The 25044-nt window shown below is 37.8% G+C and overlaps 1 protein-coding gene across 1 annotated transcript in view; it reads right to left on the bottom strand.

The window, feature by feature from the left end:
• LOC140159656 (thrombospondin type-1 domain-containing protein 4-like) overlaps positions 1–25044 on the bottom strand; it is a 344014-nt gene that overhangs the window by 84716 nt on the left and 234254 nt on the right. The window contains 3 exon segments of the mRNA XM_072183151.1: positions 21654–22637; positions 22639–23161; positions 24622–24846. Coding sequence (XP_072039252.1) covers positions 21654–22637; positions 22639–23161; positions 24622–24846 — 1732 coding nt within the window.

The raw sequence follows: 25044 nt of genomic DNA, 5'->3' as shown, positions 1-25044 counted from the left end.
AAAAGTAAAAATGATCTGATACATAAACATAATAGCCTCCTTACAATCTATTCCATCTCATATGTGATGAATAGCCCCCCCCCCCCAGGGGTCTATGGGATGCATGCTAAGATCCGGATTTTGCTACACACATGTACAGGTAATCCAGCGATATTGTCTTGATACCCAAGTGAGCAGTAATTTATTGCTGAAATGAGAACTAGACTGCGATGTAATTGTTGCATATTATTGTTGGCATCGATATGCAAGGATCTTGAAAAATGCATTGTAAAACAAATGGTAGCTTGGCAGCTGCTGCACAAAAATACTACCTTGCAAAAAGTCTTCAACAGAGTGCATTGTGGGTAAAAAATATTCGACAAGAAACAGGACATGATACTCATATCGATGACTGTGGGCCAAGTGGTGTAGCGACAAGGGGAGCAGAGGGGCGTGCCCTGGGCGCCACCCTTAAGGGGGGGGCGCCAATTGACCAATTCAGCATCGATTCTGCACCGCCTCCCTGGGGCCCACTCCTAGCGATGAAAGTTTAAAACCGATATTGAACTTCATTATAACCAAAATTAATGAGGGACCACCCAAAATCAGGGCCTGCGGAAGGGTTTTGAAAGTGGGCGCTAAAATTGTTATAATAAAATTTTAATAATGGCCGCAGAGCGGGCATCGCGTCGCGCATGCACGATGCAGGGAGGTGTCTAAAGCCCGATCCTGACTCCACTTCGCAGCGCGATGCGATGCTTTTCAAACATCGCAGCATCGCACGATGAAATTAAAATGTACATTTTAATTTCATTGCACGATGCTGCAATGTTTGAAAAGCATGTGGGGTCTGCATCTCCTTTTAAGGTCATTCTACCGACCTTGATTTTCCAGCAGCCAATCAGAAGCGTGCGGCTGCGATATCGCAGATAGCGATGCGAAAAAGTTGAACTTGTTCAACTTTTTCATGACCAAAATTTCCACCGCTGCGATGAGAATTTTCACCGCTGAGCTCGTAAAACCTGGCTCAGATTACAGTTTTTATAGCATCGCTTCGCGCTGCGATGTGGAGTCAGGATCGGGCTTAAGGGGGGAGAAGAAACTTTTGCAAACTGAAGACCTTATTGAAGCGATTTGTTGGACCATTTTGGCATTATTAGCAGTGATTAGTGTGTAAAATTTGTCTAAAAAGTATCTGAAAAAGCCAACAATTTGTGAAATGAGCGGTCCATGCCGGGAGCTCATGAAGCCTTTCTTGGACATTTTCTCCCTATTATTGCCCCCCCCCTGCTTCAGCGGGCCATGAAAATTGTTTCATGTTCTTATACATCAGAGTGGCGCTGCTCCCGAGTTGACTTGAATTCAACCCCTAGTGATCTGCCGCTTGGGCAAAGCGGTGGAGTGATCAATATATCGGTTTGCTGCTGGTCACCACTAGCAAAATCACGGCAAAGCGGCAAGCAGCAGGAAAGTATGAAACCAGCATTAGATTGTTGTTCTTTGGCAAAACACAGGAATTCTATGTTTTAAACTGTATTCTATTTCTTATGTCTTCTATTATTCTTTTATGTCTTAACCCCCTGGACACTACTGGCCATCTAACAGCATTTCTGATTGGTTGATAACTTGAAAATGCTCATTTCAATTGCCAATTATGACTAGGCTTTAAACTATTTATTGTCAAACTAGCATTTGCAGATGATCTTTTTAATACCCTCCTTTGATTGGTTCAATATTGGACACAATATTCATTTTGGCCAATCGGCAGGTAGTTCTCATGGGGTTGCATGACACAGAATAAGACAATGTCAGTCCACCCAGGGATATCAGGTCCACCCAATTTTTACTTCATATTTTCATGATGAACTTGAGACATCTTATTGTGTGTATAAATTAGCACCTATGTATCTCCAAGACCTTCTTCGTAGTTATAAGCCTGGTCGAGCTGGCCTTAGATCATCTAAAGATACTTTGCGCCTTGAAGTTCCATCTACTAAACGCGTCATTAGCGATAGCGCTTTCTGTGTTCTTGGACCCAAGCTTTGGAATCAGCTTCCCATTAAGATCCGTCAGGCTCCCAGCGTAAAAGTATTCAAAAAGTTATTAAAATCTCATCTTTTCCCCAAAGATTAGCTTTCTTTGCATATAATGTTTTTAAATATTTTTGCTTTGGTGTAATATTGAATTGATGCTTTTATTTATGTGTGATTTTACAATATCATATTTGCATTATATTTTATATTATTCTGTATATTCTTTTGTGTTTTTAAATTGTGTATTTTAGTATTTATCTTGTAAAGCGCCTCGATCTATTGAAGAGGCGCTATATAAATGAACAAATAATAATAATAATAATAATAATAATAATAATAATAATCCACACAAGCTAAATATTGTGTTTCAATATTTGAGACGTAAAAACATGTCTTCAGTAAACCATGAATGTAACTTTAATACCAGATATTTTGCTTACTAATGATGTACCTTATGGCATCCAAATCCAAGGGAGCAAATTGGGACGGATCAGACAGCATGATAAATACATCCTATTTGTTAAATATCACCTGGGGCAAATCCAACAACCTATTTGGAGCCAAACATGGAGCGTTGGCTGGGGAGAAGTGATGGGAGGCACGTTTTTCTCATGTCATAAAAGATGGATATAAATAATTGTGGAACATATTTTAAACAATAGCAATTTGTCTAGCAACATATAAAGCGATAACTTGCCATAAATAATTCCAAAATTGCCTGGTAAATATGTCAGAGTAATCCATCAGTTGAAAAATTATTGTTCATTTTTGTAAACTTGTGAAAATGTAAATTTTCAAAGGACACACTGAACTTGATTTAACCAGGGAAGTGCAAACCAAGTAGATTTATATTTTAAAAAAACCCTGACCAACAGATCGGACCAACAAACCCTACTTGAAAGAGCGGTCTGCCTGTAGAACAGGGTTTTTTTCATTGCCTTAGTAAGTTAATGATCATGGCAAACACATGGCAAGTATAACAGGAATAGGCAAATCATTTTTGGGACAACCTGTGGTATAATGTTTTGCTTTTTGTGATCAAAATGTTGAAATCAAAAGATCTGCAAAATGAGAATGTGATCCAATTGTCTGTTACAGTGTGGTAATTCTCACAGATCTTATACAAGGCAATTTACTCTGCCAAACACTTTTCACCTTCTACAAGTTAATGTTTTGTTTCAAATACCATCAGTTGCAAATTTGAGAATAAGGTGACATGAAAATCCTCAAATTGTTAGATAACATTTTCATTCTTAGGGGTTAAAGGGCACGCAACTAGCAATTACGGAGTGATGATCTTTTGCTCTGCACATGTGTGGGGAGTCTGATGTATTCAATTGCATGGAATCTATGTCTGTAGAAGCTTTATGAATCTATGTCATGTCACAGTATGATGGTGGTAGGCCGGGTGGTAGGTGTATCATTTGATACATTGTGAACATGCTGAAAGTAACAATATCACAGCTAGTGATTGGGCTATTCTTGTAGAAATCCATACACCCCCTATGGAAGACATGACATTAAGCTCCCACACAGGGGGTGTACACACTTAAAACTACGGGGTCAAAAAATGACCCAAACGGGGTCATTTTTGACCCCAGCATAGTTATCAACTAAACACCATACCACTAACGGGTCATTTTGACCCCATTGGTCGGGGTCATTGCAATGACTACGTATTTGGGTCAAATAGTAACCCCATTGGGGTCAAAATATTAACACATTTCGGGGTCAAATGAAATGACCCCTTCAAAAGGGTTGCCTTATTGGGTTACTTAATGACCTCATTTCGGGGTCAAATGAAATGACCCATTTGAAAGGGTTGTTTTATAGGGTTACTCAATAACCACATTTAGGGGTTCTTTGGATTTTTTAGTAGGCCTATGGTCATGCTGGTCCCACCAGGACATAAGTGTGTTTCTGCACAGAGAAAGCATTACATAAACAGCAAACTGCAAAATGCGTCTGTGTATCACACTCACACACAGTCAGTCATCGCCTACAACAGTTCCCGTATTATAAGCTTACATGATATAAGATTATAACAACTGCAGCCAAGACACCAGCCACGACAGCATGAAATTGGAATGAATCTGGGTGCATAGACAAGGGTCTATGCATCCTTGCAGTCTCACTTTTCAACTAACTTTTCATATTCCATCATGCAGACAAGCACACACGACAATCCGCTGAGCTGCACAATCAGAACAAATATGGCGCTGATGTGACCACGTGAGCCGATGCACACCGTGTGTGCAAATAGTTCAAATGCAAGTCATTATAAAGTTGACAAATTGGGTAACTTCGGTCAAAAAATTAGTTTTATTTATTAATCAACAAACATTAATTGCAGCTCATGTTTAAACTCATTTATGAATTGAGATTTTCAAAGCGGAAGATTGAAACTGATATCAATGCGCGACGGTATCGGCAAAATGACCACTAAGTTTTTGACCACGTTCGTCGTGGCTAAAATGACCTCGTGAATGTGGTCAAATTAAAACAGTACAACCCCCTTGAAGGGTCAAAACAACCCCAAACGTGGTCAATTCAAAATGACCACGGAAAATATAACCCCGTAGTTTTTAGTGTGTAGATTTCAAATAAAGTCACCTATTCAGGTAACCCCATTTGAAATTCACGCTCCCTGTGAGCTCCTGTGTGACAGATTAAGGTCATGTTTTCCATAGGGGGAGTATGGATTTCAACTTAAAAAGCCCAAATTTCTATCCCTGGAAAAGAAGATATCCTAGGATGATGATATTTAAATAATGTTACTTCAGGTCTCATATTTGAATGTTGACCCCAGGAGAGCAAACAAACCATACTGAGCTTAGTCGATTTTGAGTTTCCCGTCACCCGCCCTCACTTCATTTTCTGACCCTCACTTGAATTCATTATTGTGATTTTCCAAAAATACCAATGAAAACTGGTTTATATTTGCAAAAAAAATATGAATATCCCTTTATTTTTTGTGGAAAAATCAAAATCAAAACATACATTTTGCTGTCAACCTTGCAGACTCTTTGTAATATACTTTTGAATCTCATTTGGGCTAAACATTCATCTTCAAGGGAGTGAGCGGCAAATAACAACACATTTTACATGCGTGTTGGTCATATAATGAAAGGCAGACAAATAATGAATAATGAAAAAGTTACCGCACTTGTTTTCAGAAATTATGTGACGGGAAACTCAAAATTGACTGTTAGGGGCCTTAAATACAAATTACAGAAGTGCATTCCTCTTTATCCTTTGATGTAGGCCTATTAGCCACTTGCAGTTCCGCCATTATGCACTATATGCGGGAGAGCCTCGAACTGGCAGCATACATGAAAGGAAGAATTACGTAACCTTACACAGAATGTTATATGACTGGTTCAATTCCCATTCATGTATGCTGCCAGTTCGAGGCTCTCCCGCATATAGTGCATAATGGCGGAACCGCATAAGTGGCTAATAGAATATAGAGAGTTCTGGAAGAAACATGTTAATTACATTTCTTTTGATGCACTATTCGTTTCATGTCCACAATAAATATAGTTTCCTACTCTTTTTTTCATCAAATGAGAACAATGGAATTGTTAAGAAAGGGTTCTCATCAAGGAGCTTGTATAACATGGGGAGACACTTTTAGATTACCTAACACATAGTTGTTTGTGCCGATTTATCAAGCTATTCATGAAGTGGTACAGTTTGTTCAGGACAAAGGGGTTCCACCAGTAAATCGGTTAACATCATATTAACTATTTACCAGGCAAGTGATCAAAAGAAAGTCATGTGAAAGTGCCCACTTGAGCAAGTGGTACCTTATACAGCCCACACGAGTGCCCGACTGCCCACATTCAGATGGAGCAATAAAAATAGATTATGTAACACCCCTCTCCCATTCAGGTTAAACCAGGAACTTCTTATGTCTACTATACTTAAAGCGAGTTGGATGGAGAGGAGTATGACTTAAGGATACGATACATGATTTAGCGACAAGTGACTCATTTCGGAATGCGATCATGAATTTTGAAGAAGAAAAAAGTTTCCACAGGCTTCGTTGGGATTCGAACCAGCGATTCAGAACTTCCTTTGATTACGGCGTCTAGCGCTTTACCGCTCGGCCACGGTGGCAGTTGAGTGGAGGAGTGTAATGATAAATGATAAATCTCATTAAGCGAACTTTAGCCTTTTGTTTACTAAAAAACGACGCGTTTGGTAAAGATAGATTAGCCGCTTTATGCATAAAGAGCACGAACGTTTGGGAAAGGTTTCAAACAAATAATAAAGACACTGATGTGATTATGAAATTGCGTAAGTCGGGAAATATCTGCGTCGCAATGTTTTGTTTTGGTTTTAGGAATGTGACCTTAAAATTTACGACTTCATGACATTATCATTCGAAATCAACAAAAGATATTTAAACAGTATATGGCCCCATTCTTTCTCTAGAATGTTTTGTACATGTATGTGAAATAGCTTCAACAATGGTTCGCTGCATAATGGTAAAAATAGCCTTGACCTAAAAAAGGGCGAGAGGTACCATATTTACTGATTCAGGCTAAATTTAAAATTGATATAAAACGTTTGTTTTTGATCGATTACATAAATTAATTTTTGTTATATAAAGAAATTGTGTCTGGCGTGAATTACACTACAATTTTTTATTCTTAGGGCTCTTGAACTTCTTCAAATAATTTTTTAAATGATAGAGTGAATCCCCTGGCCCTCTATAATTACGCACAAAAGATGGAATCCCCTTAATGATGATTGCACTCAAATATTGAGACAAATAAAGCTGACACACAAGAGGAATGGTATGAGTTCTATGTAAGAAGATCCCAGGGTGCGATATAAAGGATGTCATTTCCACCCCACAATGTGTTATATTATTGACTTTAATTCAAGAACCACAAGACCTATATATAAATGTGATTACTGGCTTACTCATTTCCTATAAGATCAATGTATTAAAGCCATATTATAACATTTTCAAACAAAATAGATTAGCATTTCTTTGCCATAAAATGTTAGCTTTTACTGTCAGATATATCCCTTTTATTTTTGAGCCGAACAACTACGGCAAAGCAAAGAAAATTGAATTTACTACCAGCGCACATAAATGCCAATACGTACCACTCCTTCGGTCATGTTGTGGTACGACCCTTTGTTGTGTATATCACTGTCCCGCACGCCGTGTATGTACTGTGTGTTATGAACATCGTGTATGCGTTCGACTAATAATTCCATCGTAATAATAAAACGCCGGTTCCGGCGTTTTATTCAAAATCTCGGATTTTGACAAAACTACAGCACCTAGAGTCTTGATTTTTGCAGGGTACATTGGTTTAATAAAGTACAATTTAATCGTGTAAAAAAAAGGAATTTTAAAAATTCAGTGAGGGCGTCTTCCTCAGCAAATGTTATAATATGGCTTTAATATCAAGAAGTACACAGAATTTTTTTAAATTTAAAATGGCTAAAACAGGAAAAATGTGGCTCCTACCATCCCACAGGCCTTGAGACTACTTTTCAGCCCAATTGACAAAAGTAGACACACACAATGAAAGCAATGAGAGAGTGAGGGGTAATAAGTGCTTTATCTCCCCAGGGGATATAACCAGATGAAAGATGTTCCCATCATCCAATCTATACAATAGTAAGGGGTCATTGCCAATGATGATGTTTGTTGCCCTATAGACAGTGGGAAAAACTTTTTTCTATTTTTGTGGAATGACTTATCAGCCTAATGTTTTAAGGATGGTGGTTGTTGGTTAGGAAAGTTTGGCTGAGAACCTTTTGCTCTCTTGTTATTTAAAAATTCCTTTTAAGTCTTTTATTAAAGTATGATTCAGCAATGGAGTTGGGTTTTTTTAGCTTTTGTGGAAAGCATATGGTGCTATAATGGCATTGGACCTAATTATTGTTAAGGGGGTACTACACCCATTGCATTTTTTTTGCATTTTTTTGCATTTTGTGAAGAAATGAGAAAAAGAAATTGGACAAAGTGGTATGCAAAATGAAGGGGCAAATCTTCTCGTTCAATTGGTGGCATCAGTATCAATGTCGCGTACATACTTCTAATGGTATAAGCCAAAAAGTGGTACATCACTGATGTTTTAAATTCACTTCATTTTGGAATGTGTTGCTAACACATTAGGGAAAATAATGTTGATATGTAAAATGGGAATAAGTGGTCCCTGATTTCTTATATGACTTCATGAACTTGGTGCTCCACAACTATCAAAAAACGAACTGGTTAAAATGCATCTATTTTCAATGTTGAGCCATATTTTGTATTTTGAACTTGCAACACTATTTCACTGAAACTTAATTAAGCCATAGGTAACAGGTTACCACAACCACACTACAGCAATGTTGGAAAAGATTGTATTTTTTGTCACCTAAACCACCATATTAGGTAGTTTTCCGTAAGCTTCATTTCTGTGATTTTGGTAACTATTTTATATTTATTTGCCCAATCAATCTCAACTAGGCAATCTAAATTGTACTCACCATTTACATCCCAAGGTATTTTAGTATATCCACCTCACACATTTCCATTATATATCCAGTAACAGACAAAATATCAAAATTGATGCCTCATTATGACATGTATGATATCACAGACTATCACATGTATTCAAAATTGATGCCTGAATTTGACCTGAACCAATTGACCTATAACCTGACCTTTGATGACCTTATAGCCTTTTTAATCTCTTTTCCTAACAACACATTATAGAAGATACATACATGGTGTAGTATTAAATTGTCTATGTGGAAGAGATTAGGCGTATTTAATTTATTCAGTGTTATAATCAGTGAGTACATTTCTATAGATAGTATAACTTGAACTGAAAAAGATCATCTCACCTATTTTATACTGCAATTTTCCCAAGTTTCTGAAATACTTGTATGAGATGACAGGAGTTTGTCCATGGAGAACTATTTAACAGAAACCTAACATATATGTAGAGCTTTCATATTTAGATCTTTACAGACATTCCAACAAGCCAATAGTAGTACAGGTATTAGTAACCTGCAAAAGTCACGCAGGTACGTAATGCTTGGCTTGACAAACGCTGTAAAAATATCCTTAATTACCAATTAGTACAAAGTCTTCCATCATAGCATCACGCAAATGTTTGGTCTCATTACCCATTTTTATTAGGTCAATAAGTTGTTAGCCTGGTTAGCTACAGTCACCAAATCAATCACTTTCTTCAAGTCCACATGCACTGAACTTCAGGCACAGGGTGTCAAAAAAAATGTTACTCCCATTATGTACATTTTGAATACTACATAGTTATGTTTGTTTTAGTATCTTTGGTCCAACATATGGATTCCTAACAATGTATCTTTTTGCAGCGGTGTAGCCAGCCTTTCGGTGTTGAGGGACAAAATAAATTCTTCCCCATTTGCCCATTTTGCCTAACTGTTGCTAAAATGTACCTAAAGTTGTCAAATCTTTTGCAATTTGTATTCAATTAGCCAACATTTTTACCTAGCTGGGGTTTACACCCCCCAGCTAGGTATTGTAATCGTTCGGGTTCTTCCGCTGGCAACAAACCACTGTAATCTTCCCGCTTTCTTCCGCTGGCAACAAAGTGAAATTGCACATGTTTTTTTACCTAGCTGGGGGGTTTACACCCACAGCTAGGTATTGTAATCGTTCGGGTTCTTCCGCTGGCAACAAACCACTGTGAAACCCTGACTTGATGCTATGTAAGAATTATTTGACTTGTGAAGATATGGTTTGGCCTTTTTGAATCATTGTTTTTAGCTGCGGGTAGCAGCTGCGGGTAGCAGCTCTATTAATAAGTCACCATGTCTCTCCGTCTGTTAGTCCGTCCGTCCGTCCGTTAGTCCGTTAGTAACAAACGCTAAAAAATGCTGTTACGTCTACATTGTTTGTCGCATGGCTATGATACTTGGTGAGGGGGAGGGCCTATACCGCCCCATACTGGAAAAGAGTTTCATTCCCGAAATTTGGGAAAATGAGGGAAATTGAGGGAAGTTAAGGGAAATTGAAGAGAATTAAGGGAAATTGGGATTTTTTTTGAAGAGAATGAAGGGAAATAGAAATTTTTTGTTCTTTTTTTTCCGAAATTTTTGTTTTTGAAATTGTTTTTTTCCGAAATTATTTTTTTTCCGAATTTTTTTTTTTTTTTCCAAAATTTTTTTCCAAAATTTTTTTTTTTCCTAAAATTTTTTTTTTTTTGAAATTTTTTTTTTTCAAAATTTTTTTTTTTTTTTTTTTTTTTTCAATTTTTTTTTTTTCCGAAATTTTTTTTTTTGAAATTTTTTTTTTCCGAAATTTTTTTTTTTCCGAAATTTTTTTTTTCCGAATTTTTTTTTTTCCCGAATTTTTATTCTCCCGAATTTTAAAGTATGATTCAGCAATGGAGTTGGGTTTTTTTAGCTTTTGTGGAAAGCATATGGTGCTATAATGGCATTGGACCTAATTATTGTTAAGGGGGGGTACTACACCCATTGCATTTTTTTTTGCATTTTTTGCATTTTGTGAAGAAATGAGAAGAAATTGGACAAAGTGGTATGCAAAATGAAGGGGCAAATCTTCTCGTTCAATTGGTGGCATCAGTATCAATGTCGCGTACATACTTCTAATGGTATAAGCCAAAAAGTGGTAGTCACCATGTCTCTCCGTCTGTTAGTCCGTCCGTCCGTCCGTTAGTCCGTTAGTAACAAACGCTAACAAATGCTGTTACGTCTACATTGTTTGTCGCATGGCTATGATACTTGGTGAGGGGAGGCCTATACCGCCCCATACTGGAAAAAGAGTTTCATCCGAAATTTGGGAAAATGAGGGGAAATTGAGGAAGTTAAGGGAAATTGAAGAGAATTAAGGGAAATTGGGATTTTTTTGAAGAGAATGAAGGAAATAGAAATTTTTGTTCTTTTTTCCGAAATTTTTGTTTTTGAAATTGTTTTTTTCCGAAATTATTTTTTTCCGAATTTTTTTTTTTTCCAAAATTTTTTTTTCCAAAATTTTTTTTTTCCGAAAATTTTTTTTTTGAAATTTTTTTTTTTCCAAAATTTTTTTTTTGAAATTTTTTTTTTCCAAATTTTTTTTTTGAAATTTTTTTTTTTCCGAAATTTTTTTTTTTTCCAAATTTTTTTTTTCCCGTTTTTTTTTTTTCCAACATTTTTTTTTTCCGAATTTTTTTTCCCGAATTTTTATTCTCCCGAATTTTTTTTTCAAACTCAGTGACAATAAACTTGATGAGAAGAGTAACATTTTGGAATATTTTGCATGGATCAGGTCAAAGGTCAGCTGGGGTCAAATCTTCGAATTTCAATATCTGGACATCTGTAAGTGTACGGGGCTCAATCTCGGCGACAACCTCATGACCAGGGGAACATGTTGGAACCTTAGATTATTAATACACAGATTGGAATTTTCCATGCCTGTGCCCTCTAAGCGTACTCGAATTCAGCTGACGCCGGTACAGCGTATAGACCTGGCGACATCGCTTATCTTACGCGAGAATTTTCGTTTGTGTACGCTCGCGCTGTTTGCGCTATTTTTGAGTTTGCTCACGCGGTACCTGACTTAGCGTCGATCCCCTGAGGCAACATGCCATGTTTCCGCGGTATGGTTGGAACATTTTGCAGGGGGCAGGTCAAAGGTCAGCTGGGGTCAAATCTTCGCATTTCAATATCTGGACATCTGTAAGGGTACGGGCTCAATCTCGGTGACAACCTCATGACCTGTGGAACATATTGGAACATTTTGCACGGGTCAGCTCAAAAGACATCATTCTGGGGCCAAATCTTAGAATTGCGTTATCTGGACATCTGTAAGAGGTACAGGGCTCAAACTCGGTGACAACTCATGACCAGGGGTGAATTATGGAACATCTTGCAGGGGTCTAGTCAAAGGTCATCTGGGTCAAATCTTAGAATTGCATTTTCTGGACATCTGTGAGGAGTACCGACTCTAAACTCGGTGACAACAAGCCTCATGACAGGGGAACATTTTTGGAACATTTTGCAGGGGTCAGATACCTCCACAACACCAACATGCCCCAGCTAGGTTTGTGGTCTATGACCACCATTTGCCTCTAGTTGGTATAGCGATGGGTCCAAATTTCTTTGAAGATTGGTATATGGATGGGTCCAAATTTCAAATTCTCAGCGGCACATCCCTACCCAAATCAAACTTGAACACCCCCCACGGATATGTGTTATTCATGAACCCCCGGGTCATGAACACCAGCCAATAACTGCATCATGTACAAATCCTAAAAAATTTAAAGGAAGATATGCTGATATCTGCTTTTTTAGAACACCCTGTACCATAGCCTAGAACATGCCTGACCGATTTGGCTATTTATTCATGTTCAGGAAAACTTTTTCCCTTACAACCTTTAAACATATAAGTTTGTCCTTCCTTACCAACCCTATGACTCACACCTTCAGGTACCTGGAATGCAACTCACTCACTCACCACCAAAGCATGGGTATTTTGCAATACATGTAGAATTTGTTGCCAAGGTATTGTTTTCCATGTTCTGTATGATGTGCCCAAATGGATATGCACAAAGAAAATGAATGATACAGAGTATAGAATAAAAATTCCTTTAAAAAGGAATGTGGCGCCCAATGTGAACTTGGACGTGATATGGTGAATTCCATGGTGTGTAGATTTGGTATTATAATGATTTTTCTAGGGAAGAGTAGAAGATGATCAAATGCAAGAGAAATGTGTTTGATTGGGGAAGGTGTTCTGACAATCCAAATATAAAGTTAGTCCACCTCAAATGACCTGTAACAATTTGTGATTGACATTACTTAATTCACCTCGGATGACTTTGATCTGACATTCAACATTTTCGCTTACACCAATCATATCCATAACAATTTAACTCTTACAACTTCCTGTCAACTCTCTAATTTAAAACTCTAAATTTCTGTCTGTTTGCCTTTTCTGTCTTATTTAGTACACTACAGTTTGTTACAATTATTAAGATAAGCAAACATTGCTGGGTAGATAACAGGATTTAGTTATTTACTTAATCCAATCATGGAGGTAGTAGCTAGATTCTATGGTAATTAGCAAACAAAAGCCATCAGTTTAAGAGGCCTCGTTAATTGATCTTATCACTATAAAGAGAGAGGAGTGGGAGAGAGATAAAGAGAGAGGAGTGGGAGAGAGATAGACAAAATGCATAAGATGAAAATGAGAAAATGAATGAGTATTCGCCGTAGATGGGAATTCTTACTATCTAATCCATTTTTGATGACATACCATGTTACAGTTTCATGCTGCTACGCAGCACTTCATCAGACTGGCAACCTTGCTTCTTCTTCTTTCCTGAAGTTGCTGCCATTGGCAGCGCCAGCAGCTAGTCTAAAATATTCAGTAAGAAATAGATGCCTTCATCTCTGTTCGTGGTGTTTGGCCCTAGTCTCCTGATCCAAATAACCTCTTGTTCCTGTTGGCCTCCCTTGATCTAATATTAGCGTCCTCCCAACCTATAACATGGTTGTTTTGCGTAACATGGTCTGTAATAGACAATTTATTTATTTCTGTAAGTGATTGTTAGTCTGTGACCGCGTATGAACCCCAAGCGCTGCCTTATCCGCTTCTCCTTGATGTTCTTTGAGACGTGTGCCAGCAACTTCAGCAACGGCAGCAACTTCAGGAAAGAAGAAGAAGCAAGGTTGCCAGTCTGATGAAGTGCTGCGTAGCAGCATGAAACTGTAACAAGGTATGTCATCAAAATTGGATTAGATAGTATGAATTCCCATCAAACAGTTATTATCCAGATGAACCTAATACAGCAGTTACGTAACTGGATATTTACCATAGTAATGGGTACGTAACTGGATATTTACCATAGTAATGGGTGCGCACTATCTTTGAATGTATCACCTGCACTAGCATAGATTGAATACAATACCGCTCTTTTCAAAGACACTAAATCTTACAGGTGTGAGTGATCAGTATGATATGAATATTCTACTGAATGACGATCCAGGGCTTTATCCCTGTTCTTTGATAATCTATCAGCGTGTTTATAGTGAATATACCGCATTTTGAGTATACCGTATATGATAATCCTTGTATATGTATGATACTCTTGCTGTTTATAGTGAGACACAGTTACCGCACAAATTATATACCAACTAACATTATTGTACATTTGCAATGACCCTGAGGTCACACGGGGAATGTGTAAATATTGTGGCGCGGGCTATAAACAGCCCATTCAACAATATAATCATGGTGGCAAACATGTAGCTTCTGTTTTGATAACTCTTGGGGTGAGAATCGTTCCGAATGTCCTGCACGCATTCTACGCATCATGAAGAAGCTCCTACTTCCGGTAATACCGCACACAACTTATACTGGTGTGTTTATAACGCAAATATCTTGTGACAATATCCTTCGGTTGAGAAGGATATCGATGTACCGTACATACATATACTACTAGTGTTTATAGTGGGCAAGTTTCCGGATAATTTCTGACTGGATAGAAATTATACCGCAATGTACAGCTATGTACCGCACATCTGCTCCCACTATAAACACGCTCTATGTGCAATGCAGTGGAATGACGTAATGTCTAGTGCAGGGTGATACGTTCAAAGATAATGTGTATCAATTACTATGATAATTAATATGGTTACATAACTGCTTCTATAGTGAATAGAGAAAGAATGGAGTGGTAGAGAAATAGAGAGATACAAGTCCGAGAAAGAGACGGAGAGACAAGGAGCACAAGAAGACAAGAAAGAGTTCAGTCCAACCTCTCTTATATGACCATGATGGGATAACAGAGAAATCTGTATAGAATAGGTCTGGATAAAGCCAGGAGGTTGGACTGTATATAGAGTAGAGAAAAAGAAAAAAGGGAAACAGAGAGCCAGAGACAGCAAGACCAAAAAGAAAGGCAGATAAAGAGAGAAACAGCATCATACCAATGGAGTGAAAATGGCAAATATAAACAAGTGAACAGTTATAGTTGAACTGGTTATATCTAACAGCGTTTTATGGCATAAAATAACATAAAATGCCATTTTGATTTGTTCAAAATATTAGATACGACGGTAATGAATGACAATAATAACTTTGCCCCATCTATTTTGTGGTCATTGTGTGAAATTGTATACCTCAGCCCAAAACAAAACCCTCCAATTTCACACAATGACCTCAAAATAGATGGTGCGCAGTTTATTATTTAGAGGTTAATAACTGTGCATCGGTTATTTGGAGGGCATTGTGAAAAATCTAAACATTTTGCCTTTGGAACCGAGGAATATCCTGAGGGCATAGCCCGAGGATATTCCGAGGTCCAAAGCAAAATGTTTAGATTTTCACAATGCCCTACATATTACCGATGCAAAGTTATTAACCTCATTCATAACCGTCACTTTAATCTCTTCATCTTACAAAATAACACAAAATTTTGCTCAAAAGTTTATAAAAATAGATGATTTTTACATCTTCCCTTTCCAAAAATCGATCAGGTTAAAACATGACGACCAATAACAAAAGTCGTATCACAATCTGTGCAAATATGGTAGCGCCTTATAATCCAAATCTGACAGACAGCGCACAAGATCTGTTCGACGCCTTACAACAACACGCTGAACGCTGGTCAATTGTGTGCGACATTGGAACAATTACGCATTTTGCGGTCAATTGTGAGATATTAATGACCTCGATTTGCGTTCGCGTTTTCACAAATAACTAAATGTAATTGGATCGCACACATCGCGTTTATTAATGAGGTTATGAATGTCTAATTCACACCCCCTGTGTGGTAGATTAAGGTCATGTCTTCCACAGAGGGTGTATGGATTTCAACTGGATTAGCCCAATCCAAATAAAAATCCCTTTAAGGGTACATACTCTAGTATACTGGTTTGATTGGTCTAAAAAAATATTTTCAATTTTTTAGCAAGGCGATATGACTATTGATCATGTGAAATAAAAAAAACAATGAAAAAAAATCATGAAACCGTCCAATTTTGACATTTTTCGACAACAGTAGATGGTTGTTAAGGACGCTAGCGATGTATGTAGTCTCCTAATCACCAAAAGATTTCAGCCCGAATCGCGGGTAAAATAATCGAAAAGTCGCCCAATTTTTCTCTTTACCATTGGTTTCTATGGGGCAGGAAACTCAGAAGTCGTGGTAGCCAATGTTGAAAAGTCGCCCAAATTTTTTCTTAACCATTGGTTTCTATGGGACAGGAAATTGTCAAAAGTCGCGGGAAAAATCTTCAAAAGTCGCCCAATTGGGCTACCAAATTGCGGGTTTGGCAACAACACTCGTCGACAACCACATACAGTATTAGACTCCCAGCCAGTCCTATTGTACGCCGTGCCTAAAAGTTTGCGCAGGTTGATAATATTAATGAGGTGACGTCATGCGTAGTATAACACTAGGCCTATGTGTAATGCCTTGTTTTCAACTGATGATGTAGGGTGCTTGTAATTAATATTGAAAGACCATTCAACAGAATCGAATAAAGTAGGGACTGTGCAATAATTATAATTATGAGCCCTGGTGGGAGGGTAAAATGGGGGTGGGGGGTGGGGGGGAGGGCGAAAGGGGGTCATAGAATTTTGTTGCCAAAATAGGGGGATCATAAATTGTTTTACACAATAGGGTGTTATAAAATCATTAAGGGCTGTTGACTCAAAAAAAATTTGCGCGGCTATGTGCGCATTCTTATACTTACAGCATTCATAATCTTATATAATATAATACACAACAAATTTTGTGCGCTTCGCATACGTTCTTTCTTCAATCAGTTTTTCAGCCTTAGTTTCGACAATGGATTGAATTTGTGTGGGTGGAAGGGAGGGAGGGGTGGTGGTCATAAAAATTTTCAGCCCGAGATAATGGGGTCATAAATAGTTTTTAGCCCACGATAGGGGTCATAAAATTGACTCCGGTCACTGACATATTCGTGTTGACCCTAGGGGTTGTGGCGCCTGGGGCAGGACACAAAATGGTGGTGCCCCTAACCTGTTCTAACAGGTTAGGGGCACCACCATTTTATTCAAATATACCAACGGAAATATTTTTGCCCAAAATTATTATTGTTGACCCCCATTTTTTGCCCAGACCGGTAAATTATGGGGGGGCAAGATTTTAGGCAGGCCGGGGGGCAAAGAATTTTGGCACAGATATTTTCAAGTTTTAAATAATTGGCCATTTGCCAAGGGTGGTTGGCATGTGTAAGGGGGTGGGCAAGCTATTTTTTTAAACAAACTATAATTGCAAGTTCTTAATTATTTACTTATTTTTAATTACTTCAGAGTGGTCCAAACCTTTTTGTGGCGCCCTCTACGGAGGGGCCACATATAGGCATGTACTTTGTGAAAAGCTTCTAATTTCACTCTTGCTAGATTTACTCCTTAATTGTTTTGCTAAAATTATGCCCAGCTCAGAAATAAAACCACAATATGCTAGGATTTTATTTTATTATTGTTTTCTGATATGCACGGGATAAAATGATGTGTGTATATTCTTTGTTTAAAATACAAAATTAATGGACTTATAAAAACACCAAATAACCCGTGACCTTTGTATGGTTTAAACCAGTTTACCGCCTCTTAGAACCCGATAGAGCGGTGACATTTGACCATTCTAGTTTTGAACATGTTTGCACATGAACTAGTTGTTTACAGTGTGAAGAATCTACAACATGCTCATCTATCAGGGCACAGTTCTTTAACCCCAATACATTTGTGCATGCATTGAATGACCTTTGAAAATGTGAGTACAAAAACTCATACTTTGCAAATTAAGGTCAAATTTTGCACTATGATTGTTTAATTAAGGTTATTGATATTATAGTGATTGCACACAGTGCACCTAATCCTTAAACCAACACCAATTAATTATAGTTGACCAACACAACCACTGACCAAACATGAAATCACTAATGGTTTATGTGCTTGAATACAGCTCAGTATCTTTGTGGTGACTATCTCTGATAAAAAACAAAACATTAATTAACGAAAATCAATCCTGGTCAGCAGAGAAAGGAATAAATTTGGAAGACATGACTGTGTTGAAGGTCAGAAGTTTATTTGCAAAAATAATATTTATTGTAATATGCCTAACTGCTGGGAAGGGTTCCTAGCAATGTAAAGTGAAAGAAACCCCAATGGCTATTTTGTCTGTTTAAAATAGAGTTCTATGGCCGACTTAAAGTCATAATTATGACGTAATTTTGTTATTTATTAATTAATTTTTAGCAGAATTAATAACATAAAAATGGGCTGTGCCCGTTTCATGAAGAATAACGATCGATCTTACCCTTGATTTAACAGGCCTGTCAATTTCTTGGTATTGTTTGATATGAAAGGAGGGTATGATTGTTTTGTATTAGTTTAAGTATTTCCTAGCCTCTCTTAGCCACATGGTTGGCTACAAAAGACACAGAGTAGCCTATACCTTATAAACTGGCATGAGTGCGCCCGACCCCAAGTTTTCAACATTTCAGGATTGTTTCTGGACGGAGGTCGGGTGAAAAACGAAATTACGTTTACATGACTTTGTCGAAATTAAATCGTGTGACAAGAATGAGTGTATAGATGACTAGGGGGAAGCTTACTTATTTGTGTCTTCTAGTTATCCATCATATACCCTAGGCCCTGATAACGAAATTCAACAATATTCAATATCCAAAGCAATATCCTCACTACAACGGCCCCCAAAACAGAACTCCCACCCCACATAATCAAGAATTGATACGAAAGCTTCATTCCATGAAGCATTTCTCTCAGATTTGATCATCTTCTACTCTTCCCTAAAAAATCATTATAATACCAAATCTAATCACCATGGAATTCACCATATCCCGTCCAGCTCACATTAGGCGCCACATTCCTTTTTAAAGGAATTTTTATTTATTTACAAAATTTAGTTAATAAATTAATCATTGTTAACTAACTGCTGCTTGATTGAGCTTATTTTAATACGTTTCATTTATGTATTTATACGTTTCTTTCTTTCTTTCGCTCTTTCTTCTGCTCTTTCTTTTGCTCTTTCTTTCGCTCTTTCTTTCGCTCTTCATACTCTGAATTGAGCACTTTTTCCACCGGGCAGTTTAATTTAATTTATTTTATTTTATTTTATTTTATTTTATTTTATTTTATTTTATTTTATTTTATTTTATTTTATTTTATTTTATTTTATTTTATTTTATTTTATTTTATTTCATTTATAAAATAGCGTGTTATAGTAGTGCTCCGTGGTAATAACTCAAATCCGACACGCTGCTCATTTTATTTTATTTTATTTTATTTATAAAATAGCGTGTTATAGTAGTGCTCCGTGGTAATAACTCAAATCCGACACGCTGCTCATTAATATTCATGACCTGCTCTATGTGGTGCCGTAAAAGTGCACAGTGCACAAGCGTGTTGGAATATAAGATCTCTGCATAAACATTGCAATTTGGAGAGAACCGGCAGGATATTTAAAATGGGAAATTACCTGGTTTGGCGAAACTCAATGTAAGTAAACATTTGGGCATAATAATTATGCTCCAACGGAAACTATCAACGTTCCCATGTTAGTTGATTTCGTGCAATAACTTGGCGACAAATTAACACTTTTGTCCCCAAAAGAGCAAACACACGTGTTACGCATAAAATGCCTATTTCAGAGTACCCGTCATCTAAAATGCCCAATTCTGAAAAATTGGACAATAATATTACGTCAAATGTTACATGTGCTTGAATACCAACATGCCTGGATGTCTTGCAAAGTTGAATTTTTGGAAAAAAATGAATCAATTTATGAATTCCTGAGAGTTTAAAGACAGTTTGGCAGATTCAAAAGTTCAGTCGAAAATGTACGTTTTCTAGAACTTGTAAATTATATTTCGGAGGCTCAGATATTAAAATTTTACAGCAAGAATGTAATTTTGGAATGTTTGACACATGCCTACAATTTGGTAGAGAAATCGGTGTGAAGTATAACATAATGTCAATGGTCCAAAAATAAAACAGCGAGTGGTGAAAGCGAGGACCCAAGTCATAGGCTTCTAGTGAAAATCTGATTAAGGCTATAAAAATAACAATGGGAAAATAATAATATATAAACCTTTACCTTTAAGATGAGGTATAACTTTCATTTTTCCGATGATTATTTCTGGACCAAATTTGATACTTAATGTGGCAAATTCATCCCATTTTTTGCTCAAAACCTCGAAAAGAGGCAGTAACCTTAAAAAGGGATGAACCGGGGAATGACGATTTCATGTGAAGTGTTTAATTAACTGATGCATTTGATATATGCTATAATTTATTTTATATTTATGGATACTACATGTCATATTTTTTTAATAATGCCCTGGTGTGAAATTATATTTGTGACATATAGGCTATATGTTTTGGACACTGTGGATGTAACTGTTGATTGTATTGCTTTATTTCACTTATACCATTTAAGCCCGGATATGTCATAAATAGTTTTGAAATTCACCACAACATGGCAGCATTATAGATGTGCAAGGAAGGAAATCCGTAGATTTGAGGCTGTGCGTAGGAAGTGTTAATATAAAGGTCATGCATACTAACACCAAAGCATCTACATCTGTAATCTACTGCAAAGTTTTATTAGTCATATCTATCTTTAAAGCTAACTTATCCTTTTCTTGGATTCAATGTTGTATCAACATGATACAAGAAAATAATTTTAAAAAGTAAAATACTTCATTATGAATTTATAATTCACTCAATGGAGCACATAAGGAGCCCAGTGGCTCAGCAGTTAAAGATCAGTCTCATGATCATATGCTTGCAGTTCAATCACATCACAGCCAACATGAGTACAGGCTTACACCCCTTACACCCACCCCACTCACAGTAGGGAGTGAACGTTCTTAAAGTCAAATGAAAGATGACATTAATTTGAAAGAGCCGAAAATTTGTGAAATGACAGCCCAAAATCACCATTATTGTGTAAATTATTGCTTTAATGGGTGTCGAAAGCAGAAGCGAAAAAGGCAACTTCTTTATGCATACGGAGGGGTGGGGGTGTCTGAAGGAGGATGCGCCTCCTCAGTACTTGGAAAAAATTACAAAATAAAGGCCTAATTTGTGGACCATTTTTACACTATTGTTATGTGATGTGAATGTTGTCAGTTTTTTTCCTATTTTCTTTTTTCACAGAAGTTTTTTTTAACATGAAAGGGAGCACAGGCCCCTACCTGGATCCACCAATGGCATGGGAGGCTGTTGATCATGATCAATATGCGATGTAATTTATATCTTCCATAAAACATGTAGAAATGAAAAGCAAAACAAAGGGTTCTTTTTCCCCCTACAAAAAAAATAGAACCCTCTTTTCTGCTATACATGATATGTCATGAAAAGGACATTTATATTTGTTAACATTTACTTCTATTATTTTCAAAACCTTTTTGGGGGGACACCCGGTACCTCCCAAATACATGCAATTGCAACCCATTCCAGACCTCAAACCGAGGACGGTCCTCATTTGCAGGGTAGGTCCACGATCTACTATGTGACAAATCGCATGTGTGTCCATGTTGCCGGTGAACACTGACACATCTCCACTGATTTCAACTAGCAACAAAATGTAAATATTGACAACAACATCATGATGAAAAACAAGTGCCTTTACTTACCTCCTCCACAGGTCACTGAGCAATCCGTCCGTCCAGTTTCAAACCACATATACTGTGGTCTGTTGAAGAGTCTATTCCCTTGTCCTTCATTAATACCCCTGCCTGGTCCAGCTCCTGGTAGTGGCACATTCGGCAACTGTTGCTGAGACGGATCCACATTGTCATAACCTGCTCCACCTGGTACTCCCGGCTGTGGTACACCCGGCTGTGGTACTCCCGGCTGTGGTACACCCGGTTGTGGTGCACCCGGTATTGTTGCAACACCCGGCACGCTAGGTCCTGTCAGTGGCTGATACTGATGTGGGTTTGTATTAGCAACACCGCGCATATGCTCTTTCAGCTTTGCCCCAATACTTGTGTATGGGTTTAAAACTGTTGGAAGACCTCCAGCTCCTGTCTCAGGATTGGACACTCCAGGGATAACACTGGTGCCTGCTGGAGTATATTGTTCCCTTGAGTACTGCGTATTTGGCACCCCACCTTGTTGCGGGTTAGTTGATTGATACCCTGGATACGGTGATCCACTCTGACCTACTGGTGGATTACCACCAGATCCTGGTTGATATTGGGGCCTATAAAGCTGGCTGTATCCTCCTCTCCCAGGCGTCTGACCAGGATTGGAACCATAGGGAGCTTGTTGTCTACTATAATAGGAGCCTTGCTGGCGATTATTAGGAATGGGGTTGACACCACCTCCAGTTGGATAGGGACTCTGACCACCTGTTACAGGATTCTGTCTACCAGTGTATGTCCCTCCCCCTGTCGCTCCTGGATATCTTTGACTTTGAGAACCATATGGCGAAGGTCTATAGATCCCACCACTTGGTACATTAGATCTTCCTCTTCCTCCACTGCTAACACCCACATCACTACCACCACTCCCACCTGTACCAGTGGGTCCTCTTGTTCCACTACCACCACTCCCACCTGTACCAGTGGGTCCTCTTGTTCCTGTTCTGATGGGTGTTCCTTGTCCAGGATTCCTATTGAAATAACTTGTTCCTTGCCCTGGAGTCTGTGGATTCCCTCTGAATGTTGCCCCTTGGTTGGGGATTTGAGGGTTCCTCCAGTTGAGGACCCTTGATCAGGGTCTGCCTTTGAGGATTTCTATTAAAAGTTGTTCCACCCTGTCTTGTGTTTGTTTGATCTACTCGTGGGTTACTAGCAGGGTTATTATCAACAGGTCTGCCAGAATCCCGAGAAGGATTATCTTCAGCAACATCAGGAGACTGTTCTCTTTGATTCTGCTGATTTGTATCAGCTCTGTCCCCTGCATATACTGTTCCTGTCTGTGTTTGTGACAGTGCAGATGTGGGACCAAGTCGTCCAGATGATGATGTTGATGATGATGGTGTTCTTTGTTTGTTGTAGTAATATGCGGTACTGGTGCGTGGTGGGTTTCTTTGAGAGGATCCATCATGATTTCTGCCATTGTTGTCAGTGTTCCCATTGGGTCTGCTTGTCTCGTAGCGCTGTTGTTGTTGGTTGCTTACTGAGAAGCCTTGTCTCTGAAAGAACCAAATTAACAAATGTTTTTGATTTGTTTGAATATTATATCAAACTAAATGTTCAAAAACACAGCTGTGTACTCTGCCAGAATCAGCTCATACATGTGAACCAGTAACTTCATTGACTTGAGAAATTTGCACCAAAAAGTCACAAGTTGCTCAATTTAAAAACAAACAAACAATTTTTGCCCAAATTTCAAATATTTTTGGTGAAGTTGGTCAAAATTTAAAAAAAAATGGTTCCTAGACATGTTTTATCTAGTTTTTAAAAATTAAAAAAAAAATTTGGCCCAAGAATTTTTTTGTTACGTTGACTGAAAAAATTTGGGTTCTCCAAAAATGAGCATTTTGGCCCAAATTTGACCTCATAGATGAATATATCAAGTCTTTGCCATTCTAAATATATATACTTTTTATACTTTAGACCAACAATTTAGCAGTTATGAGGCCTGAAAGTTTCCATAATTCCAGGGATAAGACCACCCTTAAAACATGTGGCACATTTCTGGTTTTTAATGCTTCCTTTAATTTGCTCACAAAAATAACAGACTGTCTACTGCGCTAATCTGCTTTCTGCGTTTCACTTAATTCATGTTCCTTATAATGGAACCAAATTTGTTCTATCTTTTGATTGATCGGCAATGCTTGTTTGATCCTTATAATTTATGAAAAATCTGTTGTCTGTTGACTGTAGTGTGATAAGATTTAATTTTTATGTAATGTATCGCTGTCGAAGTGACGTCGACATAATAATCAGATGAACTACCACAGCAATAGATGAATACAATTTTTACTATATTGCCTTGCACTACAACGTTCACGTGGTACCTATGCATTGAACCATATCATTCTGATCACTCGCACCTGTAAGATAAATATCTTTGAAAAGAACGGTATTGTATTCAATGATTACAGACATACACAGGGGATGAGTGCATCCTGCTTGTAATGTAGGGAGATATAGTCAAAATTGTATTCATCCATTGCTATGGTAGTTAATTACGTCACTTTGACAGCAAATTGACCAATGAAATTTGAACATTAATTGATAAATTAGTTGATAATTATTTCATTAATAACAGGTATCTATGCCGCATCAACAGTCAATCCAAGAACCTGCCAGAACCTATGCAAAAAGCTCATCAAAGAGATCACTTCACCCGATCAATAATACCTGCATGCTGATTGGTTACTAGCAGACTATACTGATTTATACAGCCAGTCAGCAACATGGTAAGAATGTTGGTAGGGCTCAAGAGGATTGAGCTTAAATATTTAGAAGCTGTATTTGAATTGGTCACTCAGATGACTATATCAGTATATCACCTAATTAAATTAACCAATCAGGAATGCTGTAAGAAAGATGGTACTCTCTGAGTGCCCAATAAAATACAGCTTCTAAATATTTATGAGAGTAGTTCTGAAGGGGTTAATCATAGATCATCTGCTGCTAACATTACCTCTGGTAATTGGGATCCTCTGCCAGTATCTACGTTCACTGGTGACCTATCTCTTGGAGAGAACGTGGGTTGTCTGGCTACGGTTGGTTGCCGTGGGTTGCTATTTTTAGCACCGCTCGCACTTGTATCTTCTTGTACATCAGGTTTAGGTGCATTTTGTTGTCTGCCTGGCTGAAGCATAACATACTCATAATGTATGCCTGGATTACTGGTCTGATATATCAACTGTGTGAGATAAACATAAAGAAAAACTTTTTATTATGTTTCAAAATTGCAAATTGATCTTTTAATATTATGCCTCATAATGATTTCAAAAGTTACATCTACGGGTGAAGAGTACAGATGCAAGTAAAGGAGACGATCCTGTATAAACAGTGATCGAAGTGCCCATCTCTCTTTCATTGGTGATTGGGCTAGACTCCT

Source organism: Amphiura filiformis, chromosome 8 (genome assembly GCF_039555335.1).
Source record: "Amphiura filiformis chromosome 8, Afil_fr2py, whole genome shotgun sequence".
NCBI lineage: Eukaryota > Metazoa > Echinodermata > Ophiuroidea > Amphilepidida > Amphiuridae > Amphiura > Amphiura filiformis.
The sequence above is the reverse complement of the archived record's forward strand: the minus strand, read 5'-3'. Positions and strand labels throughout refer to the sequence as shown.